The 23338-nt window shown below is 42.7% G+C and overlaps 1 protein-coding gene across 5 annotated transcripts in view; it reads right to left on the bottom strand.

Moving 5' to 3' along the window:
• LOC306826563 (uncharacterized protein) overlaps positions 1-21281 on the bottom strand; it is an 86803-nt gene extending 65522 nt beyond the window's left edge. For 4 of the 5 annotated variants that reach the window (XM_079347950.1, XM_079347951.1, XM_079347949.1 and 1 more), the window contains exons 1-2: positions 21063-21281; positions 4692-4891 (exon numbers count right to left, since the gene is read on the bottom strand). In XM_079347950.1, the coding sequence (XP_079204076.1) occupies positions 4692-4881 (190 nt within the window). In that variant the 5' untranslated portion in view covers positions 4882-4891; positions 21063-21281. The remainder of the gene's footprint in view (positions 1-4691; positions 4892-21062) is intronic. The other variant, XM_079347953.1, reaches the window with a different exon arrangement.
• Between the last annotated feature and the right edge of the window lie 2057 nt (positions 21282-23338).

Genomic DNA, 23338 nt, shown 5'->3' on the forward strand with positions numbered 1-23338 from the left:
TATATTTTCATTATGGGACAGAAACAGAAAGCTACTGGCATCGTTGTGCTAATAATAAAGGGATGAACACATTAACTGACCTCTCATTCGCTCAGGACCAACAGGTACGGCATGTACACAGTCGATGAGGAGAGTTATGGGGTTTTCACACATTTAGCAGCTTGTTAGCAACCAGCGTTTTACGTACACGGAAAAACTTTATAATTCACAAGTGTGGGTCTTAGCTAACGTAGTTTATCTCATCTAATAAAACATCTCTTCAGCTTGTGTTAACCACAGACCTTATTTCAGGCGTCTAAACACAAACACATTCAAAATCCACAGTGACTTTTAGAGTTAGGAACCCATGGAGCTAAAATGCTAACTCACTTCCTGGTTTTAGGACTCGTTCCTGTGCCAGTGTATCCTCACTTTTAACGTTCAATAACGCATCAAGCAAACTAAAATCCATCGTCCTGTTAGTCATATTGTTTCTTATTATGTTGTTGTTGCTTTTTTTCTATGGGGTTTTTTTTATCTGCGCTTCCCAGCACGCTGGATTAACGGTGCTGTGTGTACATATATAGATGAAGTTGGGTTGAGTTAATGCTGTGTAGGTGCCAAATATCCAACCAGAAACTTCATGTCAGAGGAACTTGGCACAAACCATAAACCGTCTTCACATGTTTGTAGTCACAACACAAAGACAAATGTTCAACGATGTGTAGTGTGAATGCCTGAATAATCAAACCCTCCACTTCTTTCGTCAACATATCTGTCCCCATGTCCTTAAACAATACTGTTTCATTCTTGTGACACATGGAAACTCCTGAGCAAGCTCCATTCATAAAGAAGAGTGGAAAGATGGAGATGAAGACTCCGACCTTTAGCCAGGGCTTCCTGCAGGGATGAAAATGTTCGTGCAGTAATGCATGTGAAGTTTAGGATCTGGAATACATAACATCCGAGTCAGCCTGTGGTCAAACATCTGCTGTCAGCACACACACTGTCTCCTCCTCAGTATTTCACAGGGACACCCATCTTCCCTCCACCAAGCCTGCAGGCATATATAGTCACCAGCTTTAAATAGACACACACACACACACACACACACACACACACACACACACACACACACACACACACATCGCTAGAGGATGTGTCCCTGCTTTTGGTGATCATTATCATACCAGCTGTGCATGAGCATATCAGAAAGTACGTGAGACGATACGACAGTCTGACGGTTTATCACAAAGGATTAAAACAAACACACGCAGGCCGGTTCGATGTGCCATCTGTGTTCAGAGTCATAACCATCAAACCCATCACCCAGATCCCATCGCTCCGTCTGGACCCACGCTGTGAGATCTGTCTTCCATCTTCCTGTAAGTGTCACCTCATCAACATGTATGAGGATGTATTAGGTCATTATCAAACAGCAGTGTTGCATAAGCCATGACCGTTTTTATTTAGGTGACATAACAGCCATGTGAGGTGATCTGAAGAGCTGCTTGATTTAAACTGACCTGTCATTACCGTGTCGTATAAAAACCTGCTTCCAACGTCTGCTGCATAACGTCTAGTTTTATTACTACTTTATTAACATATGGAGTTAGATTTGTGTATTTATTACATGTGAGAAAATAAATGATCTGAGAGGGGGAAAAAAATGTCTCAGAGAAAAAGTTTTTTATATCAAAAGCAAAAAAAAAATATTTGAGAATAAAAAAGTTTTGAGAGAAAATATTTTTATTTCTGAGAAAAAAAATCTCTCAAAATACTTTTTCTCTCAAATCTTTATTATTTGCTCTGAGTTTAAAAATATTATCTCAAAAAAAAAAAAAAAAAAAAGTGTTTCTCTTGAAACGTTTTTCTTCTTGATCTCAAAACCAAAGTCTTTGCTATCGATTCAGTTTTTTTCAGGATTCAGGATTTTGCTCTCGCTGTGAAAATTGTGTCATGTGCGGGCTCACGTTCCTATTGGCTCGATTTGAGAGTGAAAAAAAGGATTTTGAGAGAGAACATTATTATTTTTTGTTATTGTTATGAAAATGTTTTCTCTTAAACATTATTTTTTCTCTCAGATCTTTGATTTTCTCGCGTGTAATAAAGACACAAATCTAATAAAAAACATGGAGACAGAACAGTTGAGGGTTGTAGAGTGAAAGAGGTGTGTCATTTACATTCTCAGCTTCAGACTGCTTCAGTTTGTCAACGTTCAACAACTTTGGAGAGAAGTCTGATTTTGACTTCTGCGTTGGATCTGCACCGTTGTGAGCACTACATGTGCGTCGTCGTGGCGATGCAGTACTCCCACATACAAACGCTCGTTGGCAGTTGCTAGTTCTATGCTAGTCACATCGCCAGTTTTGGGTTCTGACACATTCTCTGCATGTTTGTGAAACGGAAACCATGGCAACTGAAGCTGAGTGCATAATGTTGGAGTTGGAGACGATAAACATTGAGCTGCAGGTGATTATTCTGCTATTATTTGCCATGAAGACAAGAGAGGAGACATCGGAGGAGGTGAAAGAGGGAATGCTGTGAATGCAGGAAATACACAGAAAACTGCTGCACATGCATTTTTGAAGAGTAGCACATCAGGCTACGAAGATATAGACTTCTGTGTGGGAACAGGGCAACGCGAAGCTACGCTGTCTGCTACGGCGTAGACTGCAGGAGGGCCGGCTTCCTCACACCGTTCGTCTCCCTGAATCCAATGAGGCTCCTGCAGAGCTCCATGACAACACGTTGGTTTAAAGCAGGTGCGTTGGAGCAGTCTCAGGTATCTGGCTCTCCAGGACTGGAGTCTGACACTCCAGGACTGGAGTCTGACACTCCAGGACTGGAGTCTGACACTCCAGGCGTAGAGCCTGAAGTGGAAGCTGTATTTCATAAATGAAAAATGGTAAATGGACCTGAGCTCTTCTGACAACTCAAAGTGTTTTCACACCTCCACATTCACACACTGATGACAGAGGCTGCAGAGTAATATCAATAACTTGTCATATTCATTCACATTTAATAGCTGCATCTGTTGCAGAGCCTCTCAACTGGAAGGTCGAGGGTTCGATTCCCTGCTCCTGCAGCCACGTGTCCCAAAATGTTTGGGCAAGACGCTTCAGTGTTGCTCCCTCTGCTTCGTCAGCGGCGTGTGAATATGTATGAATGGGATGAGTTACTGATGGTCTCTCTACCGTCAGTGTGAGAATGTGGAGGTGTGACCTGCGGTGTAAAAGAGCTTTGAGAAGTCAGAAGACTAGAAAAGCGCTTTACAAGCTAAGGACATACTCTGTCAAAAACACGCCAACTTTGGAAAAGGAAACACAAGGACACAAGGTCTTCAGACGATCACGACAGTATCTACAGAGCAGCCAGCCGTACCTGCTGGACCAAACAGCCAGCGGGCTGAGTGGTCACGGAGGAGCAGGAGAAGAGGTGAGAGCTAATTATGACAAGAAACTGCTTTTATTGCAAAGCCGATTTTCATTTGAAAGGAACTTAGTTAGCGTACTGTTGATATCTAACTGTCGCCTGCTTTGGTTTGTCGTCTTGTGAGTGACCCTTACGTAAGGTAGGTGAAGGAGTTCAGCATAAAAATAAATCATCAGCAAGGAATCTACAAGTGCGAGGGGTGAAAGCTGCTGCCAAACTCCGCTTCCTTCCCTTTGCGTGTCAAACACTGACAGCTAACATTCAACTCATTGGAGCAGACTCTGCCTCTGGCAGGCTGCTAATGTTGTGTTTGTTTGAGTGTGTGTGTGTGGTCATGATAATGATGCTAATACAGCACTAGCTGTCTCCAGGCTGACACAGCACAACAATGACAGACAGAAAGAGAGACGGAGAGAAGTGGAGGAACGACGATGCACAGAAACAGTGAAGAAGAATGGGAAGGAGGAAAAAAGGAAATATAGACTGAAAAAACAAAAAAAGGGACTAAATAAAATGAAGTAATAGGACAGACAGTCCTGCAGCTGGTTTACATCAGTGATGAAGAAATTAAAGTGCGGAGTGTGTCTGCAGTCAGTCAATCGTCTGATGTCGTCGTGTCTGTATTTCTAAAGCGACACTCATCAAAGGAGTGAGTTCAGCTGCTGACTGCATTCAAATCAGCAGCTCCTCACACAGGCGTGAAAAACATGTTTCTTTACACTGCTGAAAACGACATCACGTCTCTTACCAAGCAGAGCCTTCTTAGTGCAGTGTGTGAAAACTGAGTATCATGTCTATATCAATAGACTTGAGCTTCTCTCGTCTTCTGATTACTCAACACCGACACATTCACACGCTGATGACAGAGGCTGCTGTGGAAAGTGACCATTCATTCACATTCATGCAGCACAGACGAAACAGCAGGTTCACCTTGGGGTCAAAGGTCATGGACACGTGGGACATGTTGCTGAAGGAGCTGGGGATCGAATTCCAACCTTCCGGTTTAGAGGGATCTTTTATGAGGTAAACAAGCGTGACCAGCGTAGCCGCATAGTTTTACAAACTGATGGTTCCTCTTATCCGTTAAAAGTCGTTTTAACAAAACATCTCAAACTGGAGCCCAATTACGTCAACTTTTATAAACAGCTGATTTTGCCTCCTCTGTAAGCTCCCCGAGGAGAGAGAGAGCGTCCCTTCAGGGATCAACATCACATTAGACAGGCAAGCATCACTTCCTCCTCACGTCTCTGTGTATACGAGCGCTGACGGCGACTCACCGCTCTTCATGTCCTTTCCATCCAGCAAGGGTCGGTAGTCGCTCTTGGAGATGCTCTCTCCCACCTTGTCATCAAAGCTCTCCTTCTCCAGCGATGCCACAAAGTCTCTCTTCAGCAGGGCTTCAGCAGGGGCCCCACCTGGCCCCCCGTGTCCCCCCCCACCCAGTGCATCTCGCAGGCTCAGGTCCATAGTCCTGTTACTGGAGACAAACAGGAAGTGACACGTGTGATTACTTTTCATTCAGTTCAATTTCAACTTTATTTGTGAAGGACAGTGTGCTATAAAAGAAACATGAATGTAAATATTTGATGCATTGCACCAGAGTTAGTCAGGTAACAAAACAACATACATACAACATACATCACTCAGCAAGTAACAAACAGCCATATATACATAAAGTGTCCCTTGCAGACACACCAACACACACAACAGGACTTGTCCGCCCCATGAGGGGATTAAAGAAAAAAAAATGAGTGAGACGAAAATCAATAAAGAGTCAATGACTAATGAAAATTAGTGAGTTTTTGCTTTTTTTTTAGGTGATTTTTTAGATTAGCTTTGAAGCTACCAAACAACTAACAGGTTTTGATATTGTCTGGAATAGTACTCTATTGTGTGATGACTTTTATTATGTTATGTCAGTCTGCTTTGCTTTAAAAAAAAATAAAGTCAAGGTCAGTTTAAAAGACGAGTTTCTCTGAAAAGCCGAGCGGGTCCAGTTTGATCACCTGAGCACAATGAAAGTGTCCTTGACGTCTAAACCAACATGAACTTCATGTGCAGACAATATGACCTGAGATAATGGAGCGGTGCATTAGTGAGATAGGCTGATAATTAAAACGTTCACATTGAAGAAAAACACTCCATCTGTGGAGGCCGAGTGTGGCTCAGAGCTGGAGCTGGATTCAGTACACCTGCTGAGTGCATCAGACATGAAGCAGGACTGGTGACAGTGTGACCCCTGAACAAACTCTGCTATCTCTCTGTGTCCCTCTTTTCTGTTTGCCTCTATCCCTGCTCCCAGCAAACAAGCTGTCATTGTCCTGCCACGATACCACACACACACACACAAACACACACACACACACACACACACACACACACACACACACACACACACACACACACACACACACACACACACACACACACACACACACACACACACACACACACACACACACACAAGATGGCCAGTAGCCAGTATGAGGACATACAGTAGAGTGTGAGCAGGCCTCGAGTGGAACTGTAGGCCATTGTTTCAGAGGAGGGACACAGGACAGTGAACACCTCACACACTCACCATCTACTCACATCTGATGTCCTGTTGTTGACTCTTAACTTTTATCATGTTTCTCTTAAAGATGCAAAATCCACTTGTACAGTGTTTTTGAACGTTTACGTGGGTAACCTATAGCAGGTATTTGGGTCACATGACATTTAAGGAGACACACACACCAAAACGGAGCGTTCAGAGAGAGCTGGTTTCTACAGGGTCACAAACCTCCTCTGCTGCTTGATTCATGTTATATTTGGACCAAAGCTCAGAAACACAGATGTTTCATTAAGACCACAGGGGGGACTGTTTGAAACGTTGTGAAAGGAAGAGAATCTGTCCTCTTTAAATACTAACAATGACTGATTAGTCACTGCGATGTGCCACCACTCATGTTTTAACTTTTAATGTCACACTAATAGATAAACACATACGCTCACTGACCCTGCACTCAATGATTTCATCACTCCAATTATAAAAATGAAACAATCAGAAGAAGAGGCTTCCTAACCTCTGTTACCCTCTTAGTGTATTATGCTGCAGAATTTATCGCTCCATTGGAGAGGTTTCATAAGCCAGAATATTCAGCGGCCCGTCGCTGGTGCTCTTTGTTTCTCTCATTGCACACAGTCCTCCATAATATTTGTGTAAACACTAAAGCACCTCTTATCCATGGATGTGTGACAGACGCAATGTTTTACTCCTGCTGCGGCTCTAAGTCAGGTTAGTGAAGGATGTAAAAGTCAATCTGAGGTGAAGGTCGGGGGGGCTGATGAGTCAAACTCATCTAAAGAAGTTCATACAGAAGAAACGTAGCTAGCATACGTACACATGAAAGTCATAAACTATCATACAATGTTCAAAGCTTTTTTTGTGGAGATCTGAGCCGGTGATAGCTTTATTTTGAAAAACCAGCCGAGCTACCCAACCATGCCCCGGAAAGCTACTAAGCGTTGGAGAATCAAATTATTGTTTAAGTGTGTCAGACTCCGCTGTAGGAGGCTAAATGAGCCTTTTCAGCGCGTCACTGTTAACCTGTCGCGTCACATACAAAACAATCACCAAACACGTTAGCGAGAGGCTAACTGGCTAACATGAAACAGTGGAAAGACACATCTATTGATCCACTTCCAGGTTCAAAGCCAGATGTGGAAACTGTTGATCATGTGCATGAAACCAAGACCAGCGTAAACATTCAAGTATAAATCCATCCCTGACCACATGATCAGAGCGGAGGCGCTGAGAACGGCCTCAAAGAGTCATTTACCCATCAATCTGTTTTTACGCTAACACCAAACCTTGTCTGATAACGGTGTTTCACAACACTGAGAAGAAAATGTGTCAGTAAAGCTGCGGTCATATGATGTTAAAGAAACAACACGTGTTCTCTGGCTGAACTAAACGTGCAGCAGCATGCTGCAGGCTTTGTGTTGGTATTGTTTTATTTTACCAGTTGTTCACAAACAGCCTGTCAGCTTGTTGTAAATATAACGACAGGACACCGAGTCCACTCACTGTGATACAGACGACCAGCAGTCTGTACGTCGTGTTTTATTTTGAAGTTGTCCGGATGCTCTCCTCGTCGGACTTCCTGTCAGGGTGGATGTATTCTGTTCATCTTGAGGAGTGCTTACAGCGAGCTCCATAAATAAATAGACTCCATCCATATTTGCTTTCACTGTGACTTTTTAAGCCATCGTTGATTCAACACTGAGGTCAGGCTGGCCTCAAACTGCAGCTTCAAGGCCAACAATGAATTTAACAGACAGAAAGAGGAGACTTCTTCACATAGAATAATACTGTGATCAACTTTAACATGGTATTAATGATACTTATAAACACTATGATGTCAATGACATTTCATCTGTGAATGTGTGTGAGAAAAACACAGGAAGAGAGAGGGAGAGAGATATGATGATGATGATGATGATGATGGTGGTTCGTTGGGTTGAGACAGCTGTTGCGCAGGGATTAAAAACTATATCTGTACCCACAATCCTCTGCTTCAGCAAACACCACCTCTCCCTCCCTGACTCCAACCGTCTGCTACGTAATCACCTCATCCTCCAGAACACTGACAGTTCACACGCAAGTATACACAAACACACACACACACACACACACACACACACACACACACACACACACACACACACACACACACACACACACACACACACACACACACACACACACACACACACACACACACACACACACACACACACACACACACAGGCAGGAAATCTAACACGTTACTGTATCACCAAAACACAGGACAGATTGCTGTGTTTTCTGAGTATGTGTGAACATAAAATGAAGCTCCTGTTACATCACTTCACTCTACACATCTCAGCTAACCTTCTGAGTTGATACTGCACTGGGTAAGCATCGATGGATAATACCCATCTACCTCACCAAAGATTGTTTCTCCTTCTCTTCTGTCACTTTAGGATCCAAATGAAAGACTTCTTCTTCTGTGGTGTCTCCTCAGGGCTCAGTGTACATGTTACCTTTGGCTCATTTACTTGATTGTTGTTGTGGTAGCTCTCATCATTGTTCTGCTGACCAACAACTCTCTTTCTCCATCAAGCCTTCTCATCTTATTAACCTCACCAGTTTTTAGCTGTTGTTACAAATTAGACGTCTGAACATGTGTTTCACCTTCATTCTAACAGGACTCAGTGATCAGCCCCGAGTGCTTCACACAGGAGGTCAGGCTTTTTTTTCAGTCGATAATTATTTCTAAAATAAAACCTATGTTGAACACTACAGACTGTTGTCACTCCCTCTTCTCTGGGATCACACAATCCTCTTTAATCCTTCCTCAGTACCTTTAAAAATGCAGCAGCAAGTCTGCTGACAAAACAATGTTGTCAGTCACACAATACTCCGACTGGCTACCTGTTCTCCAGAGAATCCCCCTTTAAACTCTTATTCATCCCACATGAAGCCCTGCATGTCCATCACTGTCTGCTGTAGGAGCCTCAATTAATCTGAGATATCAACATGTGGATACATTACCTCATAGCTATGCATCCTGCATGCCTTTTTCTCCCACTTGCATTGAAAACATATATATATATATATATATATATATATATATATATATATATATATATAAACTAAGATCAAAATCACTAATTCAAATTACAATAAGTACATCCAAACATCGCAGAGCGGCATTAGACATAATGAGCAATTAAAAAAAAAAAAACTAAACGCTGCTGCATCGGGCATATATATATATGGATCTTTGCAAGACTTTACAACATAACAGTTTAAATGCCAACATCGACACAACATAATGAAAATCCCTCAGAGCAGCTTTAAATGAGCTCCAGCAGGTGTCTTTAGGTAATTATTATTTTTAAAGTTTAGTCTGAAACAGCAGCTTGTATCATACAAATGAACACTATGAGACAATCTTGTGTAGGTTTGGCATGTGCAGGGCTTTGCTGCAGTATACAGTAACACATGTGCAAAAAACAAGCAGGGCCTCTTTACTAAACTCTCTCTGTGTTTGCACAGGTTTAATTGTTCATATCTTCATACAAAGTGAATATTTTTAATAACTGTTTGACTCCTGGTTAGTATTTGAGGATTCACAGCCACACATTGAGCTCAACGTTATGTTTGGTAAGAACTTCAAAATAAAGCTCACGGAGAATATATTCTGATTAAATATGTATAAAAAATTCTCAACGATCTAAAACGTGTTTTTGAGAAGGACGATAGACTAGAGGTCCGATGAAACGATATTATTACGATACTACGATTTCAAACATTCGGTGATATGCTGACAACTGTGATATACATAGTGATTTACATTTTTTAATTGCACATTATGTCCACAAAAACAAAATCAAGAACTTTTTTTGTTAAATATGAAAACAGTCTTAGTCTCTTTATCTCCCTTTGGGGTTTTTACTTCTATCCAGTGGGAGTCAGGCTGCATGCACCTCACAATCTGAGCTGTTAGCATTTCAGTCTAATCGAGCTAAACTGAACACAGACATGTTTGGACGACTGGACAACTGAAGTCATTGTACAACTCCTTCGGCAATGAAACTTTTAATATAATTAAAATATCAATACTTGCCTTGAGACGATATAATATCTCCACATTAAATCGAGGGATACTATGCTGAATTGTTTTTCTCATCTCTACAACAGACCTCAGCGAACATCCCACACGTGTAAATATGATCCACAACATAACAGAACACAGCTGTTTCTGCTGCACAGCATGATACCCTTGGACTTCACAGCCAGGCCCGAGGTCTGTTCAGCCCAGTGATGAGTCACAGTACGATATCTAAGTCTGAGTTAATGATGTAACAGCAGTGAATGGAGAGGAGAGTGGCCCCGAGGAGCTCGCTCTGCCTGCATTCACGGCCTTTTTGTTCGCTGTAAACACAAAAACAGAATCATTTGTGGTCATTGAGAACATGCTGCAACAACATCACCTTGTTTCAGCTCATGCTAGGAGTTTGTCATTCTACATTTCTCTTCATAGCTACACAACATTACACGCTAAACATATCACGCTAAATTCATGTACAACAACAACCGTTATCTCGAGGCACTTTACAAAAGAACACGTGGGATAATATACGAGCAACAATCCTTCCTGCATCATCCCTTATCCCAGTTTTCTTCAGTAAGATAATAAAGTAGTATTGTTTACCTGCTGTTTTGTAAAGTGTCTCAAGATAACATTTGTTATGAATTGGTGCTATAAAAATATTGATTGATTGATCTTTAGAGCAGTCAGCTAGTCGGAAGGTAAATAAAACAGTTTACATATTTAACTCAGGAGTGGGTGGAGACCCAAACGGAGCTCAAATTTAAAGTGAATAAAAGTGAGAAAGTATAGTTGGGACTTCTCCTGACAAAGACACACTTTAAAAAATATCCCGTTTTCCAATAAAATGACGAATCTTCTTATTGTTCTGTTTCTCAGGGTTTTGTCTTCCGTCGTTGAAGGGGGTTACATACTGAGATTATAAGACCACCTTTGGGCCATATTCCCCATTGTGACAATCCGACTCCTGATTATTGATGGTCCTTCAGGTTATCTTCACAGACAAGTTGATGATCCAGCCCCTGATGCCCTCTGTGTGTGTCTCCTGAAGGACACATCTCATCTCCAGCTCGTCTTCATGTTCGGAGACTACAGTCTGCAGCACAGCGGCTGTGGGTTCAAATCTGACCTCAGCCCCTTGCTGCACTCTGCCCTCTCAACATTTCCTGTCTCTTCAGCTGTCCTCGTCAATAAAGGCCCAAAAAACATCGGAAAAAATAAAACATGAACAGCCCATATTTTCATTTTTTTTCTTTTGACTTTAAAGTTAAGGGACTTCCTGCCCGTCGTCCGCCATGTTTGTTTCCTCTAAAGTCATGTTTGAGCTCCAGACATTTTGTCAGATTTCCAGTCTAGAGAGTCAGGGCTCTGACTGGGCGTCGGGGAATGGGATCAGTTATTGTGTGCTGTTTTGGTTCCATCCTTGATCTTCACACTTCTTAAAACTGGGAACAATTCTTGTTTGCTTTCACACAAAGATCGTGCAGCCATGTCTGAAAGAACACAGTCTGAAGGGTTCATTTGTCTGAGATGACAGGGCACAGAGTCTGATTCAGTTAGGAGCTCCAACGTAGACAGCTGAAATGTGAGAGAGTCGATGAGAGCGCTCCGAAGTGTCCAGTGATGCTCACGTTGGATTCATCAGGTTACATCATTCGAAGGGAGGAGTTCCTTCATCTCCCTCTTTTATCATCTTTTTTATGAGAACCTTCATCAACACAAACACTGTAATGATGCAGAGTGATCAAAGGATGCTGTTTACTGGCACTTAATTCAACCCATTCACTTTAAGGGTTAAAATCCAGCCAGTCGTCATGGTGACTCAGCAGCTCCTCGCTGTCGCCTTCTTGATGGTCAGACGCTCTGACACACACACACACACACACACACACACACACACACACACACACACACACATGCAGAGTGTGTTGATGAGCAGCAGTTTAGATTACTGCTGACATTACACTGTGTCAACCTTTCCACACAGCGTCAGTATATGAGGGGTCGCTGCAGACGGTCAGCCTGCTCACTCGCCAGCACATATCTGTAGACGCGGCGCTGTGCTGCGTGTGCACGAGCTGCCTCCGAGATCATCCAGTAAAGCAGGTAGGATGGAGAGGTGAGACGAGAGAGAAGCGTGGCGTGTCATCTGTTCCTGTTTATACTGCGGCTGAAAGTGTGATGTTGTGTTGTTGTTTTGTTCCCATCAGAGCGTGGACGGACAACACAACACATGAGTTCACATTCATCTGTTTCTGCTTCTGACATACTGCCTGTCCAAAGCCCACTGACATATAAAGACTACAAACCTTCATCATGTAATGTTTGTTATTTCACTGTTAAAAATGGCAGACGCTATATTTTCAGACTTAAAGCAACAATATGTAACTTTTCCACCTGAAAAAAAGAAGTTGTTTCAAAGTCGATCTTGTAGTACGATGAACATTTCACATGTCCACAGATCGCTCTGCTTTATGTACGTTTGGACGAGGTTTTTACACCTTCGCAGCAGCAGCAGCCAGTTAGCCTGTCTCTGTGATGATTGGCTGACTCTAAGAGACGGAGAGGTCGGTGCCAGATGACGCCACGAGCTGAAAAAGAGAGAGTGATGCAGAGCGTCCATTCCTGCAGAGATTATTCAGAGCAGATGGCGACTTAACGTTAGACTGTATCCTTATCTGTGTCATCGCTGTCGCGTGTTTAGCAGCTTCACCACGTCCAGAAAGTTATTGAACTCAAGTTATGTCTCAGGTTTGTGTACAAATGAATAAATAAATCCATCTGAGCCAAAAAGTTGTCTCTGCAACATTATTGTAATAACAGAGCTCAACATAGTTAACTCTGATAATGCAGACAAAGTTAGTTTGTGAGTTAACGTGAAAAGATGTAGTTCAGAAAGCTTAGTAGAGCACACGGAGAGCCTCTGATATCATTCACGCCCGACTGTCGTAAAGGCGTCGTGACGTGAATAAAGAAAGAACCACGTCACCTGACAGGGTCTAATATTTGCTCCTGTCCTTCTTCTTGCTCGGTCACTCCCTCTTTTTGTCTCCTGCGTTTCATCCGTCCTCTTTTAGCCTCATCATCAAACAGTTCAGAGACGGGCTAACCGGCTTCTTTTGACCTCGGGGCTGCTACGTGAATTAGCGCCGTACGTTACGATATTCTCCCTGTTAAATGTTAGCATAACAGGATATCTACTTTAAAGGGACTGTTTTATGGTTGCGTGTTGCTGAGATGCCTGACAGTCCTCAGGAGGACATTTTGTTCATGTTCCTCTCTCTCTACTGTACATCAGATGTCAGTGTGCTCTGAATGTCAGCCCCTTCGATCTGCAGGACAGAGAAGACCTTTGCTTGGTTCAGAACACAAACACACACCGATGGAAGCTCACTGCAGGAGGAGGAGGATGAAAATGAGAAGACAAGCGTCCTCCCCCTCCTCCCCGGCTCCACAGTCGAGCGTATGATGTCAGGTCCGATCTGAATCTCTGCCGCCTCCCTCAGCAGGAGACATCGACCTTTGTTTCCTGTGCAGCCTCTGTTTGATGTGTTTACTGCAGCTATGACAGTCATAATGGTACCCAGCTTTGTTTGATATTCAGTGCTTACAGAAACTCCTGTTCCACATCGAACACAAGACTTTCAGCTCGTCTGAGAACAAATCTGCACTTGTTTCATTTTAGTGAATGGTTTGGATTTCTGTACTGTAGAGCTGAAACGATTCCTCGAATAACTCGAATAATTCGATTACAAAAATTCATCGGGAATTTTCGCTGCCTCGAGGCTTCGTTAAGTTTTTTTTTTTTTTTTTGCGTCATCAAAACTTTGGTATGAGTATAAAACACGTTTAATGTAGCTGCAGCTACCTGCTCCTCTCTCTTACACACAGACACTTCAACACGCGAGCGCGGCGTGCCCCTTTTAACTTTTAGTCAGCACACAGTTGATCCGTGATCCATACGACGGGAACACGTGATCCGGTCAAACGGTCGGCTTTTCTCCGTTCACTCTCTCCGTGTTTGCAGCTAACATAACGATAGCAACGTCCTCACAGTCTCTGTCATAGACATACTGTATGTCTATGGTCTCTGTAGTCTGTGAGCGTGCCGACAGAGAGCAGTTAAGGAGCAGACAGAGATACACTTTTAATAATGAACAGGCTGATTATATTAAATCTCTAATGTCTTCAAAGCTAAATCAAGAGATAACTTGTTTGTGGAATAATAATTTAGCAAATATATATTTAAAGTTTCTCAATCTCCTGATCTGACATAATGATTGATTCTGTGATTGATTCAACAGAACATAATGCTTTCTCAATTAAATACTGTAATAGATGTGTAGGCTACACAAAACAGTATTTGTTATTTCAGCCATTAAAACGTGTTTGGCCTGTATTTTTCATCTATCTGCCGCCTTGACCAGTGAATCAAAAAGTGAATTTGGGACCCTGTCAGTAATATGGTGAGTGTCAGCAGCTGTGGAGCAGAGGTGGTTGGCTGTAACAAGCAGGCGTTACCACGGTAACTGCAAAGAAGCAGGTTTGTAGGGACGACCCAAGACGAGTTAAAACTTAATTAAGCAAAAGTATGATTTATTCGATTACTCGATTAATCGACAGGATATTCGATAGAATACTCGATTACTAAAATATTCGATAGCTGCAGCTCTACTGTACTGGGTTACTGTCAGGTAATCAATAGATGATTTCGTGTTAAATGGTGCTGATGGACTTGAACCTGTAGTCAAGCCATGAAGCACATTCTTCGTCCTCTGATTACTCAAAGCATTTTTACACAACAGGTCACACCAACACATTCACACACTGATGGTAGAGGCTGCTGGGTAAAAAGTCAGCTTTAGACAATCCAATTCATACACATTCATACATGTTGCTGCAGGAGCTGGGGATCGAACCCTCAACCATCCAGTTGAGAGATGACTGACTCCAATGAATGTGTGTGAATGTGTCGGTGTGACCTGCAGTGTCAAAAGGGTCACTACTAACCAAAACATGTTGGGATGGCACGTATAAGAGTTTGACCCGACAGTATCAGATGTGGTGCTTTAAACACGCCAGCTGTGCCTTTTAACCGAGGTACTTTACAGGTCCTGTAACTGGCGTACCTGACATGACATAGCTCAACAATCTTCCATCTCCATCTCCTACCTGTCACTTCAACAACAGCTGAGTCCAGAATTTAAACTTTGTTATGATAAAAGTAAATATCTGCTTCATTACCACCGCAGCAAAGACACACATGTTACCCAATTTAGAATCTTGTTTTTAATGACCAAAAAAAACCAAGCAATGTCGTGCAGACGCCCCGAACGCATCACCTCTGACTTCCCACTTTCTCAAGTGAAGTTATAAAGCACTCACACTTTAAGAAACTTTAGTTTGTTAAAATAAAACAGACTGTTTTAAAAGACTTGGTATCAAGAAGTATGTCAGTATTCAACATTGTGACGACCTTACTTTCAATCTGATATCGTGATTCTCTGAGGGATAAGGGGATACAAGTCCTGAAGGCTGATTGGTCAGCTGATGAGAACCTGGTGTGGTGTTTACTTTCTCTTTCCTGTGCCGACATTAAAAATAATGCATTTGTGCCTGAAACGAGACGTATCATCCGACAGAGGACAGTCTCTAAGGGACACCACACAGACATCCAGCCAATCCAAAACTATGTTCTAACATATCTTTAGGCACAAATGGTGGAACATATCACCTGCTGTATATTGGACCATCAAACACCTGAGTGCATTTCTGAGTAATGTGTTAAAGTTTATATCCCTCAGAGTGAAGGTTTCTGCCTCACAAAGCAACATGGTGGGTCTTCAAGTCTTTCCATTTTCAAAGGTGATTCAACAAAACCATTCACCAAAACAGGAAGCAACAGGACGTTTATAAAAGGAGCATCTTTTGTTTTCTTCACCGTCACTGATGAGCCGATGAGTCATCATGAATGTCTGCAGTGATTTTAGGCCCCAAAATCTCCACCATGCAGTGAACAAAGAAAGATAGATCACCAAACTTACTTTTATATCAACAGATTCTTGAAAGTAGGCCTATAGTTGCCATCCGACATTAAAGTGAAGAAGAAAAAGACGACAAACAGCCAATCATGTTGCAGGGATATGGGTAGACGGGCTTCCAGACATTTGGAGCAGAATTAAAAGTCAGCTGAGATGAGAAGCTGAGCGTTAGCGACACTGAAGAAAACACTGAGCCAACCAGCTCACAGCATCGTCGACAAGAAAGGACGCTCGACTTCAGGAGTTTGGAGACGTTTTGGCTTTTGACGGTCCGACAAAAGTGAGTAAAGTGCTCCGTTAGCTGTGCCGCTAAAACGGGAAACACCAGCAACATTTTTGACGAGGTGACCTGTTAGAACCCACGGAGGGAAAGAAATCACCAAACTCTTCCAGCCCCGTGCACTGATGGTGAAATGTTCCTGTTCAATGAAATGATGTGATAATAAAGAAAAGTTAAACCGTAATTAACCATCTGGTTTCTTCAACGCTCACTCAGGAGCAAAAATCAGCTTTTAAAGAATCAATAATTTAACATCTATCAGGATAATTATCAACATCAAGTGAGGTGATTTTTTTTATTTGTAAGATGTTAATTGACTTGAACTTGGCCAGCGTCTTCTGAATACTTGAAGAGCTTTTCATACCACATGTCACATTTACCCATTCATACATATTCACACAAAGTGGGGTTCAGTGTCTCAATGACACAGCAGGAGCTGCAGATTGAACGGCTGAGAGTTAAACTTTACGACTGGACCCCAACAGTTAATCCAACTTCCAACTTAGTAGGACATGGGTTGGAATAACGTGGAGACAAAAAGTATTACGTAACAAAAATGACCTCCAACTTTTTGAGAAAACGTTGTTCTGCATTTATTCATTTGAATCTAACCATTTACATAAGGCAGGAGCTCAGTCTGTAGGGGTTTGGACTTAGAGGGTTGCTTGTTCAAGTCCCGGTGCAGACCAAGTCTGAAAATTGGTCTAGTAGCTAGAGAGGTGCAAGTTCCTTTGCCCTTGAGCAAGGCCTCGGACCCCCCCAGGGTCCTCTGACCTAAATATAAGTAAATAAGTATTTCAGCGTTGAGTCAAGTCAGTCCTTCCTTATCTTCAAACTGCAGAAAAAGAAGCGTTGGAGGGATTTGATGTCCAACTATAACTTACTCTGATTGTTTAACTAACACTAACACTGTCACTCGTTAATGTGTTGATAAAGGACCATTTTGGAGGAAACTGAATTCATTCTCTCAGTTAACATTCACTATTTTAAGATAGAGGTGCAACATGTTAAACATAAATACAGCAGAAATCCAGTCTGTCCAGCTGGCCGGTATAAAAGTTGTTTAATTGAGGGACTAGAGAAAAGAAGAATAACTTACTGTACTCACTGCTTATTTGAATGTAATTGTGAAGCGCATACAGATCATGGTTTCTTGTAACGCAGTGTGAAGCAAACTAAAGAGCGCTAACGTTAGCATGCTGGAAGAACAACGCAGCTCGAGTTGTTTTGGTTTCATGCTGGAGCTCAAGGGCGACATACTGGATCAAAAAACCACGACCCAATCATCTACTGTAGCACGCCTGTTGACTTATTCAGTGAATAAAGGGGCTACACATTTCCTGCTGATTATAACTAACGTTGTTAGGACGTGATACCGTGAGTGGATGACTGGATACTTTCTGTTTCAGTGGAAACTGAAAGACACTCTGAATGGCGGACTGCCTGGACTGAAAATGCTGAGTTTACCTGCTTGGATGAGTGTAAGCATGATTTCTTGTTTGCTTGGCTTGTAATCTGTGAGGGATTGCATGTAATCCCACCAATCCCTAAAGCAGAAATCATGGCATCATCATTACAACGAGCATGCTCTAGAACATCTCTGATAATCCATCCAGCTTCCTGCTTGTGGTCTTAGGCCTCGTCACTGGGTCTGGTTTTTTTTTTTCCGATTTCACCATGCTAGCTATGGCGCCAACATTCAAGGATACCAACAGAAGTGCAATGCCAAAGCATGCTGGCTGCAATCCAGAAATACACTTGAGATCTAAAGTGTTCCGTCGTTTGGCTCATTCGTCTAATTTTCTGCTGCCCAGTTTCTCAAAATGTGTATTTCAGTGCAAACAGGACTGACGACATTACATGTTCTCCTCAGCTCATTAGCTAATCAGTCATAATTAGCCTCTCTGAGGGGTGTTGAGATGCCATGAGTTATGAGATCGAGTACACCAACCCCTTCCCATAAAAACACCTCTTTGATTTATCTCCATCTGAAGCTCAGCGGTCATGCGTGAATATTCTCTGCACGTTCTTTAAACAAATCTACACCTGACGTTTCATATGATCAATCCACCCTGCGTAAAGGATCCTGCTCTTTTTCTGATTGTGCGTCTCTTAACGTCAGTCGCAGCAGTTCTCTGTATCATGGATGAGTCTGGTTCTGCTCGAGGTCTCTGCCTGTCAGAAGACTGTCTCTCCTTGCCGACTGCTTGCTCATCATGGCGGACGACAAACAGTCGAGGTGGGCCTGAATGTGAAGTGTTGTGACTCCAATGTTGCTGTCAGCTCCTCGTGATGTATCTGACTAATTCCTTCTTTCCAGCTCTGTGTATGACTTTATTCTCTGCTGTCCATCACTGATCAAAGCACGCTGTTTAAGAGAGCTGCTGCTGAAAGAAGAGCTGAGAGAGGGAGCTTTTCCTTCAGTCTTCAGTCAACACAGTAAGCAGTTACAACAGATTAGACACTGTGTATTGTGGAATGACTACAAAGATGGATGCCCCTTAATATGCTGCTGACGACTATTTAAGTCATTGATCACATATCAGCATTAAAGTGGTCTCTAATTATCAAAGTTCGTACAGGCCAACCCCTGTGTGCAACATGAAAGATGAAAGCTTTTAGCTCCTGGGACGATGCTGTGTGACAACACAATTACAAGTTGGTTAAATTAGTCGTGGTTTTTAATAATTCAATTTACCTACGTTAGTTAAATGTTGTGTGTACGCTGGAATACTGCAGCCCACCACCAGCTGTGGCTGTAGCTCTAATGCTCCACAGATGGCATCTCATAACACACAGCAGCATCACACAAGAGTTTCACCGGCATATAAGCCCAAGTCTGTCTGTCTGGTGAGTGTTTTCGTAACTTCAGACGAGCGACGAGTGTGATGTCAGAGGAAGTGAGTGAACTTCATTCAGCCTCTCTGTTTTAAATACCTCCTTTATGCACACAGTTCATTGTTTTATCTTAATAGGTGAGTGAGAGTTTATGGACACTGGAGGATGCTGGGTAATAGAGGGCAGCGAGCGTTCCTCCACAAACCCCCACAACCTAAACAAGATACAACATGGAACTGCTTAAACGGTTGTTTTGCATTTCAGTTAAAGTTGACATAAATTACTTTAATTTGCCATCCATACTGTTTGTTTGAACCTTCTCATACGGCCTCTGTCTGCCCGGTCTATGTCACGCAGTCATGACCAAAACTAAACAATCCCACTCAAGATGATCTATTGCATTTCAAGAGAGAGAGAGAGAGAGACGGAGGCTGATCTGTAAAGCACAACAATCACGCAAATGCAAGTCGACACAAACAATGCCGGCCTCGAGCTGGTGCATCTCTATTAGCATTTACCCTGACTCACAGAATACTTACCTCAACTTTTCAAACACACCAAAACATGTCCCATTTATTTACTCTCACGGTCCAAACCTCAAAATATGTCCTTTTTATACCATGGTGCAGCCTGTGTCTTTGGGCTTAAACATCACGCGAGGGATGATGCAACACGCAGACACCGATCAGGCCCTGAATCAGACCCTGATCAGGCCCTGATCAAAACTCAATCAGGCCCTAATCAAACCTCGATCAGGCCCTGAATCAGACCCCTGTTAGACCCCAGTCAGACCCCGCTGTCTTCTTTAACTTTAGAGGCACTTCCCCTGCACGGGACATGTCTGAATGATGGTCCTTGTCTGTCCGTATTAATGCAGCGTTTCTGTCTGTGCTGTGGTAGTACATTTTTCAATGAGTCTACAATGCATTTATTATCCTCAAACACCAATTTCCCTTGTGAAATATACTGAAGACTGCAAACAGAGACAGGCAGACAGAGACTAAGACGAGCATAAATAGAACAATGTGTACTAATCCACGCAGAGACAAGGGATGCAGTGTGTGTCCCTGTTAAATGTGTGTGTCCGTGTGTGTGAGCATGTGTGTGTGTGTGTACAGTGGGGAGGGGGTATTATTGTATAACATCAGGCTATATGCCTATAGAAAATCACAGTCTTCCTAAAAGTGGTGTAGGCTCAGTAAGATCAGATCTGAAAACACTTTACATAACAAGGCCTGGACTGATCTGGAGCTGCACCTGACTGCCTTTGAGAAAAACACACTGCTGTAGTAGAAATCAAGTAGACTGAACCACTAACATCATAGTCTGCAGGCCGAGGAGGTCCTGTAAGAGTATATAGAGTAAAAAGTGTGAAATAGGTCACTACACAGTCATTAATGGTTGCTAGGGAGCACAAGGAGCTCGTGCATGGATAATAAGGGAATTTTTACGGAGCACTCGAGCCCAGTGATTTTTCAGCAGGAGGGTGTACCATCCCGACTGCGGCACCACCATAACAAAGAGACACGAATCCACGGAGCTCTGCATGGCAGTGATCCCCCCCTTACACGCCCACTCTCTCCTCCACCATTAAGATGGGAACCACCGCGCGCAAGCAATGCCCACATTTGCAGTGCGCCATATAAGAAGCTAAATTTAGGCCCACGTCTGTGCCCCTGCAACGCCAGACCTCAATAACGCCATGAATATGACATGAATTTCATCATTCATTCAGCAGTGCACGAGAGGATGGCGCAGCGCGAGGATACAGTAGACGCACAGTCACGCGATGACAAGACATAAATCAGATATCAATCGGACAGCAGGATGATATTAATATCTACTCACCGTTTGTCGCGCAGAGTGTGTCCGTGTGTGTTTGCGTGTGTGTGACAGTCACAGAGTGTGATGGTGAAAAGTCTCTCCACCTTTCACTGCTTGCGGAGCAGACTGGTGCCAGGACTCGGACTAAAGCCACGCCCCCCTCCTCAACAAGCTCAGCCAATCAGGACGCGGAAGCAAAAAGGAATCTGCAGGCAGCAACAATACTACTGCTGCCTTCAGGTGCTGCGGTAAAAACAGAGATTTTGTGATGCACAGTGTCATGCAAAATAAAGCGCAGGGATGATACGTTCAAATGGAGACACTATAGACCGTACATGGGAAACACTGAGGCGTTCAAAGACACTCAAACCAAATATTGTACAGTAATGAATTAATCATCAGTAAAAAAAAACGTAATACAACATAAATATTTGGATACAAATATGGATACATGACCAACAACAGAATATAAAGCTTTTTGTTCTAACAATTACATAATTATTAATCAGCCTCCTTTCATCACAGATGCCTTAAAGAGTTATTTTTGGAAATGATCGCCTCAGCATAGCCAGTTGACCTGTTAGATGTCTGTTTCTCCATGTGGACACGGATGTAGACCTGCTGGATTTCTTTAGTTCTGCTCCAGAACTTTTGTTTCTGTTCTGTTTAACAACAAGTAAACAACAATATGCAGAGTGTTAGCGATACAGTTTGTTAAATGCTTAAAGGAAACATCAGCAATGCAGCTGTGGCTCAGTTGGCAGAGTCGTCATCTCTCCACCCGACGGTCTGGGGTTCGTCCTCCACCTCCTGCAGCCACATGTCTGATGTGTCCTTGAGCAAGACACTTAACCCTGAGTTGTTCCTTCGTTGGCGCATGAAGGCGAATGCATGGGTTCCTTCTGACGTTCTGACTACATAGCGGGTGAATGTGTTGGTGTGACCTGCAGTGTAAAAGCACCCTGAGTAGTCAGAAGACTAGAAAAGCTATTATTACATTATAAGCTACTATTTACCATATTTATTATCACAGATAGTGTGACAACAAAACCCTCCAATATATGGTCTGCCCCAGTGATGTCAGCGATGACATCATGAACCCTATATATTATTGATAGTGTGATAGTCCTTCCAGCAGGGCCTGCTCTCGTGCTTTACCTTCTGTCTGTATAACTGGACAGACATGGCCAGTCTCACAGGTGCAGGCTGTTTGAAACCGGGCTGATTGCTGTCATAAACCGTTTGGTTAAAAACTGCACTAAACTGTACTGTACTTGTAAGAGTCGGGTCGTGAAAATAGAAACTTAGACAAGATGGATGGTCATGTCACATGTAATTTTCAACTCTGTTGTGAAAGATCATTTCAGAGCACTTATTACACGGCTCTGATGTGTGATTCTGATAGGTCAATTACGCATAACAATTGGCCATTTTCACTCGATGGACAGATAGTATTGTTGGGAAGAACAACATGTCACTTATAAAGGAAGACGGTAGATGGGGATGCAGATCTAATCACGAGGTCTATAAACATATCATTCAGTAAGAACTCACTTATCAGTTTATTTTCCATGGGAAAAAGCAACAAAGACAAGAACAGCAGACAAAAAGAGGGAAAAACATAAAAACGGCTCGTTTTGACAGAGAAATCAACAGAAGATAGCACATGGAGAGCTCTAGGTATAAGGCTAAGTTAAAAACTGCTGAATGACCGGGATGAGGCTGGAAAAAGAGCCCTCCAGAGCTGCACTGATTCTTGCAGGCCTATGTGTCTTATTTCATTTGAGTAATAAAAGCTGACTTGGCTCATAGTGAGAAGGCTACAGAGGCTGCGTTGACATAGGCACAGCTCTAATTTGAACTAATAGGGGCTATTTAGCGCGAGACAAACTAAGATCAAAATCACAAATTCAAATCACAATAAGTACATCCAATCATCACAGAGCGGCATTAGACATAATGAGCAATTTAAAGAAAAGCTAAACGCTGCTGCATCGGGCAGATTGTTCTTAATACATTTTCAAATCCATATTTTGTTTTTAAGAATTGATTTCCTCAAGGACAGTCAGCAGGATGTTACTACCAAGGAGCTCTGCAGGCTAAGACAAGACCCCTCCAAGTTCTTCCCGTAGGTCAAGGGTCATCAACTACACCAGACTTTAAAACATGCTTGCTCTTAAGCCTGAGAGATGTCAAGCCCGAAGTGTTTCAGCCTCGTGAGTTTATTTCTATGTTTCTTGTTAAATCTTTGTGACAAAGTGGGTGAGACGCTCTGTAGTTGTTCATCACTTATGACTTAA

Source organism: Symphodus melops (assembly GCF_947650265.1).
Source record: "Symphodus melops genome assembly, chromosome: 7".
Classification (NCBI taxonomy): domain Eukaryota; kingdom Metazoa; phylum Chordata; class Actinopteri; order Labriformes; family Labridae; genus Symphodus; species Symphodus melops.